Source organism: Physeter macrocephalus, chromosome 10 (genome assembly GCF_002837175.3).
Source record: "Physeter macrocephalus isolate SW-GA chromosome 10, ASM283717v5, whole genome shotgun sequence".
Lineage (NCBI taxonomy): Eukaryota > Metazoa > Chordata > Mammalia > Artiodactyla > Physeteridae > Physeter > Physeter macrocephalus.
Window position 1 is genome coordinate 19,591,170 of NC_041223.1, and position 8,105 is coordinate 19,599,274.

The 8,105-nt window shown below is 33.6% G+C and overlaps 1 protein-coding gene across 5 annotated transcripts in view; it reads left to right on the plus strand.

Annotated features, from left to right (window-relative positions):
* SHPRH (SNF2 histone linker PHD RING helicase) overlaps positions 1-8,105 on the plus strand; it is a 98,505-nt gene that overhangs the window by 30,226 nt on the left and 60,174 nt on the right. For all 5 annotated transcript variants that reach the window (XM_024122515.3, XM_024122513.3, XM_024122516.3 and 2 more), the window contains exons 15-16: positions 4,611-4,699; positions 6,786-6,878. In XM_024122515.3, the coding sequence (XP_023978283.1) occupies positions 4,611-4,699; positions 6,786-6,878 (182 nt within the window). The remainder of the gene's footprint in view (positions 1-4,610; positions 4,700-6,785; positions 6,879-8,105) is intronic.

Sequence of the window (8,105 nt, forward strand, 5' to 3'; positions counted from 1 at the left end):
CGGCATGTGGGATCTTCCCGGACCGGGGCACGAACCCGTGTCCCCTACATCGGCAGGCGGACTCTCAACCACTGCGCCACCAGGGAAGCCCTTTCTGGCTATCTTAAATCAAGTATTACCTTTTTTGAAACTTCAGTGAATCACTAAGTGCTCTTTTCAACAACTATTTCAATTTATTGTAGTTGTAATGTAGTGAGAGATTGTACAGTTTTGTACCTTTTATACAATAGTGGTTCTTAAGAGTTTTCTTATAATAATGAGGAAATTACTGATGTAAATGTACCTGTTTATAAAGCTACTTTTAAACCTGTAATAGCTTTGGTTTAGATAATTTGATTTTAGTCTTTCTAAAACTAAGTAGGCTATAGCCCTTTACATCATGTTAGTATTTCATAATGGTGAAGTAATATACAGTTTTAAGCACTTTTGATAATTTAGGATATACAGATGCTTCTTTATTTCTGTATTCCTCACAAAATCTGTGGAGTTAGCTCATCATAGTGTTAGAGCTGGAAAGGCATTTCATGATAAATTCCAGTTCCTTCAACCTTCCCACAAGATACTAATCTGTTAGTCTACTTGGATACACAGTTATGGAGAAAATTGACCATTTTTCTCATTTACCTATTAAGACCTTAAATAAATCAGTTGCCCAGAAAAATTTATGTTTCAATTTAGCTAGCAGTGTTTGCAAGTTTGGATTTTCTTTAATAATCCTTAATCATCACCATCATCATCAATGCCATCTCAATTGCTGTGTGCCTGTGACTATGTAGTATTCCAGGCATCAGTCTAAAATCTAAAATGATCTGTGCTTTACAATCCATAGTGAAAGACTAAGTAAGGCAACTTTTAATAGAAAATATTTTTTGAAACATACTTTCCTTTATTTCAACCTGGAAATAGGCAAAACTTGGGAAATTATCTAATAATTAGTATCAAATACCAGCTTCTCACAGTTCCAAATTAGTTGAGTGGAATAATTGTGATAAAAATCCACAGAATAAGTGACTATCACAGACAATAAATATGTGTGCTTGGTCTTAAAAAATACAGGAATAATGAATATGCTGTTTAAGATATTGTCAGGTCATTAAAATCTAGCCACATATCTGAGAAATGATCATTTTTCTACAAGCATTTTATATTATGCATTAACACCATCATATGTATATATTCTTTTTTATCCTCATAATTACCCAGTAGTTGAGGCATTACCATCCCTATTTTATAAGAGAAAATGAGTTCACGAGACTTAGTTGCTTTCTCAAGATTACAGCTAGTAAGTGATAGAGAATTGGCCCTGGATCTTTTGATTTCAAATCAGATATTTAATTTTTTTTATTATACTATGTCTGCTTCTTTATCAAACAGGCATTTGTAAACCTCAATATTATACTGTCTATAGTCGGTTGAAACGCACCATCAAAAATTTCTGAAATGGAGTAATATGTTACTTGCAGATGGTCACAATAATAAAAATAAATTTCAGATTTCCCATCTTAATTCTAAAACTGCATTCCTCATTTTTATTCTCTGTTGTTATAACTCAGAAGCTTAAGACAGTAAATGAATTTCTTCACTTGGCCTTTTTTCTAGTCTCCTTGTCAGATTTATTGTCTCTTTTTCCCTGTGGTAAAGTTATGCATAATAAGGGAATTGGGGGAAAAGGTTATTCATCTGATCATTTCCAAACACTGTAACACTCCAGCAGGATCAGCATGTAGTTGGCTCCTATGTGGCAAAATACTGTGCTATGGTGTAATAGGAGGTGCATCACTGCTCTTTTCAGATAGTTTCCACTGTATTCCTTCCTACTGTACTTATTTATCTATGGATGGAAACTATTGCTAATTGTTAAGAGAAATTCCTGTTAGGAAGTCCATTAATAAATGGTATGTCTATTCTTCATTTAATTGTAATTATGAACTTAATTGTGGAGGATTAACTTCTTTTAGTTTCCATGGTGTAACTCATAGTATGTTAAATAATACACATTTTTTAAAGTAACATTACATATTTAACTTATATAATTTAAACTATTCTATTAGAGATCAGATAGTAAAGATCTGACTTCTAAAAGAAATCTAATATCAAACTCTAAAGGGATTTGTTTATATTGTATGCAAACATATATATATGATATACAATGTATATTCTACGGTCCTCGCTGATTATGGTATTAAAAACATGGTATTGGGGCTTCCCTGGTGGCGCAGTGGTTGAGAGTCCACCTGCCGATGCAGGGGACACGGGTTCCTGCCCTGGTCCGGGAAGATCCCACATGCCGCGGAGCGGCTGGGCCCATGAGCCATGGCCGCTGAGCCTGCACGTCCGGAGCCTGTACTCTGCAATGGGAGAGGCCACAACAGTGAGAGGCCCGTGTACCATAAAAAAAAAAAACGAAAAAAACATGGTATTATTTCAATTTTGTACAATGTATACATGAAATATATATATACACACACACACTCACACACACATACACACACACACATATATATGGTATAGAAGTGTTTTAGGTTCAGTTTTCTGAGAAAGAAAACTTTTTTCCTGATCATCACATACATTTTTCATTTCTACATGTGTTTTTTTGGAGAAAATTAGTTTGGCAATATAGAACCAGTACAATTTGTTTACCTGGAAATGTTAGTGCCATCAAGTGGCAAAGAATGGGTATTTCCATATTTGGCTTAAACTTGTATAACTTATTGAATATGCATATTTTTATGTCTTCCCCAGAAAACGTCCTTTTTTTTCTTTTTTTACTAAGCATTAAAAAAACATTGTAATGACTAGTTCAGTTTCAACTGTTTTTATTATAGTCTAGTCATTGTACCTTCTTTAAAAGGTATAATAGTTATGAGGGGAAAATTGTTAAATGAATTATTCTCTATAAATGATAGTATAAATATTAATAGAATCCATATGTCTTTTGAAAAGCTTAAGAAAAATCTTCAAAACTAAACAGAGTTCATGGTGTGAAGATAATTATGTTACTCCTACATTGTAATGCAGTTTTATTATTGCAAAAATAATCTTCTCCTTTATTAAAGTGAATAGAAATTGGATGACCGTAAAGTACTGTGAAAATGTGTGCTTTAGAAAGCTTTATATTAGATAACTGGTAGAATTAGATATAAAGCAGTGGTATAAAAGCAAGTGTTTTGCACAACAATATGAATGAATGTACTTAATCTCACTGAACTGCACTCTTCTAAAAATGGTTGAAATTGTAAGTTTTATTTTATGTATATTTTACCACAATAAAATTTACATATATAAAATCAACTTTAACAAAGAGAGAGAAAGAACCAACAAAAAAATTTACAAAGATGTATATATGGAAAACTCACTATGGCCATGAACAAAGTTCTAAATCCATGATATTAAAGAAACTAGTTTAAAGTTAAAAAAAATAAAAATGCAAGTGTATGCGATGATCAGGAAAAAACCTTTTTTCCTCAGCAAACTAAAACCAGAACATCTCTTTACCTTTTTTTCCCCTTGTATTCCATGATTTTGCCACTGTTAGATTTTTATTTTAATTGTATGTATCAATTAACAATTTTGAGTTTTTCCCCAGGCAGCAAATAACATAGGTTCCATTACTCAAAGTCATTAAAAATGTTAAATCTCTTCTTCAGTGAAGTCTCATCAAACTTTTTCTGAAAGAACCAGGTAATAAATATTTTAGGTTTTGTGAACCGTAAGATCTGTGGCAACTATTCAGCTCTGCTATTGTAATGCAGAAGTAGCCACACAGTACATAAATAAGTCAGCATGGCTGACTTCCAATAAAACTTTATTCATGGACCCTGAAATTTAATATCATGTAATTTTCACATGTCACAAGATATTATTATTATTTTAATTTTTCAGCTATTAAAAATGTAAAAGAAAATTCTTAGCTTGTAGACCCTCAAAACTGCAGTCAGATAAGACCCATGGGCCATAGTCTGCCAACCTGTGCTTTGATACTTTTTAATTACTTTATTTGAATAAGGTGTTAACTATGTATAATAAAAAACAGCATAAATCTCGGACTAATAGTGATTTGTGTGACCAGAAATAGAATTCCTAAATTTTTGAAATGTAGTTATTAACTGTAAATCATTCTGGCCAAACACCAATAAGAACAATTCCTATCAAGAAGAGTGCATTATTTTTCTGAGAATTATGTGTAGGTTGGTCATAGTGTTTTGAATATTTGTCTATAAATACATGTAAGTACCCCAAATTTGTCCTTAATTTCAAACATCCTAATGACTACTGGTTGGTAGTCACTAACTTTAACAAGAAGAAAACCGTTTAAATTAAAAGTTAATTCAGAGTTTGTTTTTCAGTATAATTTTAAAACATTGTGTTTGATTGGTGTTCTAGTCTGTGAAATTAACCAACAACAAAAAAACAGGTGCTGTTACCAGCTTTTTTTTACTGGGGCAGTCATATTAATACCAAGTTAAATTCCTTTTCTTAAAAAATAAATTAGTGAGTTGTAATCATTGCTGTATTTTTACAGTAGGTGTTTGTAGATTATAGATAACTAGATGACATTGGGAACTAAATACATGATTTTCTTATGCTTTAAATATATTTCGATTATTCAGGTGAGTATGCCTTGGCAGCAGAACTGTACAGAGAAGTTCTGCGTTCATCTGAGGAACACAAGGGAAAGCTCAAAACTGATTCACTGCAAGTAAGTAAAAAGTAAAAAGTTTCAAAATATTTGTTTTTTATAAAATAATTTTTCTGAATATTTAAGAGGACAAAGAGTAACAAATGGACTGAGTCATAATCACTGGGGATGAAGCTTGGAAATCATGTTCTTTTAATAAGCACCCAAGGTGATTTGTATATACACGAAAGTTTTAGAATCACTATTCTGTCTGCTCAGGTCAGTATTGGCCACAAGGCTGACTAGATAAGCCTAAGCTACATTAGAAAATCAGCTCAAAATATTTGTATTTCAAAGAATGGGGTCAGTTTTATCACTTCACATATTAACATCAACATATTTATTCACATGGTATTCACCAAAAAGAAGAGAAATTGAGTTAAACTCAAAAATGAAACTAAGTGATAATAAAAACTATCCAATGATCTTGTAATTTAATTTTTGGAGGTCTTTTAGGGAGATTTGGATATTTGAATTATAACACTTACTTCAGTGTGAAATATCTTCCTCTTCCTGGTTCAGTTCAGTGGATCATATAGACAAGGCTCTCTAGCTAAATGGTAAATAAGGATACTTTTATGAATCTTGGTAAGTTTAGGCTTGAGTCCCAGGTGAGGCTTCTTTTTTACCATTCAGAATCTAAACCTTGGGACCTACATGTTCACCTGTGCCTGAGCAGGTATTAGAAGGAGTGTATGGGGGGAGAGGGAAGAAGAGAGAAAATTAAATACCAGTCTGCTTATATTATGCATGCGTAAGGATTACAGAAGGTCACGGACCTTTTAGCAAATGTATTTACCACATGCGAGAAGGAGGAAGTACAAAGATATCGTGCTCCTGAATAAAGGAAACAAAAGTAGGACAGGTAGGTCCAGTATGCCTGAGTTCAAGAGTGAAGAGTAAGCTATCAATCAGCCTGGTTCTTGCTTTTGAGTCACAGTAACCCCAGCTGCTGATAAAGCATGGTCCACCAAATGTCTTGCTCTATCAAGTCAGATTACTCACGCTGCTCTGTTGGGCATGTGTAAGGGATGTGTAAGGGAATGGAGAGAGACGTATTCCTCCCAGTTCATTCCACCACCTTGTGCAGAAAGCAACAGAAGTCCTCTTCCACAAGTGCACACAGAGGAGTGAAGCCGAGTTTCTACCATTTTTTTTTCTACCATTTTTTCTTTCATGGTATTTATACTTTTGTTTTTGCTATTAAATCTGATAGTGTTACTGATTATGTTATCTATGAAAGCATGATGAAAAGACCTAAGACATTTGAGGTAGTTCTTCAAAGATTAACTCTACAAAGATCTGTACCACGGCCTGTAATTTATAGCCAAACAGAATAAACCCTTATAGTCTCAAATCACTGACACCAAATCAGACCTTACCAGAAAGACTCCTTACCAATCATCCTTTAGCCTTTAGCTGTCTTCTCAAATAAAGACTCAAATTACATAGAAACTACATTCACTTTATTTTTTCTCATAGCCCTTTACTCCAGAGGGAGCCTCAAACCAGTCGCAGACTCAATACCACAGTGAGATGCCTGGCTTATATTTAATACAGAGATTTAAGATGGAGTTTTCTCCTTTATTCTACACCATCTTCACCTCTAGCTCCTCCCCTTTTCAGCCCTTAAGTTCAACAGATCCAGGTCACAGCCCTGTTTTCTCATGTATTTCATTATCTTTGTTTTTATCATAATATAATTGCTAAGCTCATCCAGACTCATTTCCCAGGAGAAGAGGAGTCAAGTCTGTGCAGTCAACCTTTCTACTTTACTGGACTTACTTGTCATACTCATATTTCCCCATATAGACAAGTGCATGTATAAGAGAAGAAATATACCTATATTACATACTCTGTTAAATATATAGACATGTTTCATGAAACTGTATATTTTTAATTAGATATTTATGTCATTATGAGTTAAGATAATTACTATAAAACTGACTCTGAGAAAGTGGTATTCAAATTGTTTTAAAGGAAAAGAATTCGGTGGTTAAATCTTAAATGCGGTGTTAGTGTTCTGTATGCCTTAATAATAGTAGGTTCTCCCATTGGAGTTCACTGCATTGGCTGTCATAATTGTTGCCTTTTGTGTGTTTTATAGAGACTTCATGCTACGCATAACCTGATGGAATTGTTGATAGCCAAGCACCCAGGGATACCTCCTACCCTGAGAGATGGCAGACTTGAGGAAGAGGTAATTATTAGTTTTTCATTCTGTCTATAAAAGAATTTTTTTTCAGACTTCATGCTCCATTTAATTGATATTTCCTAGGGCATATAAAGGTAACCATGTTTTCTCACTGCTTTGCTGTTCTAAACTTTGCCATGGTAATTTTGGGTGGCATAGAATAGCAATACTCCATATTGTTTTGTTTCTCTGATGATCTGCTTGCAGGTATATGGCAACTGCTTGTTGTAGATATGGCTTTTGGTAGCCAGCAGCACAGGATGTAAATAAACAACAAATGAAAAAAGGAAATCTTGTTGATCTCATGACAGATCTGCAAAAGATGTAATTTAGTAAAAATAAAAAGCTTTGTTCTTTCTCCACCCTTCAGTGTATTATTTAAGTCAATAAATAAACTCAAATTTTCAGTTGTATTTCTTATGTCCTCTCAAAGAAGTTCCCTCTGCAATGAGTATTGCCTCTCGTTAGAAAGTGTTATTATAAATTATTGTTAATATGCTTATTATGCCAATTCCCCCATGGATTTTTGCCTTGTTAAAACTCAAAGAGAGGTGGCAAACCTAAAAGAAAAAGAGTAGTAAATATGTTTGAAATGTATTGAACCTGTAAATGAAGGCTTTATTTGAATTAACAGGATAAAAAAATGAGATTGTATAAGTATATACAGCCCTTTCTTGTTGCTAGATGGCAGTCTAATGGAAGTTTTCAAGTGAAATTTTATTCCTAGTGCAGGCATCTAATCTTATATGTAATTAGTCACTCTGTTTAAATGCCTTCAGTGACAGGAAGCTCTCTGGGAGACAGTCCCGTCTATTAGTAGACAGCTCTAATGACCAACTAATTATAGCCAAGGAATTTTAATAGAAATTAATTGGACTTGATTAACTATTTCCTTTCCCATATTAGGGAAGTTTTCAACTATAATTTCTTCAAATATTTTCTCACTCCCTTTCTTTTTCTCTTTTTCTTCTGGGACCCCTATCATTCAAATGTGGGTGCATTTAATGTTGTCCCAGAGGTCTCTGAGACTGTCCTGAGTTCTTTTCATTCTTTTTTCTTTATTCTGCTCTGCAGTAGTTATTTCCACTATTTTATCTTCCAGGTCACTTATCCATTCTTCTGCCTCAGTTATTCTGCTATTGATCCCTTCTAGAGTTTTTTAAATTTCATTTATTGTGTTGTTCATCGTTGCTTGTTTCCTCTTTAGTTCTTCCACGTCCTTGTTAAATGTTT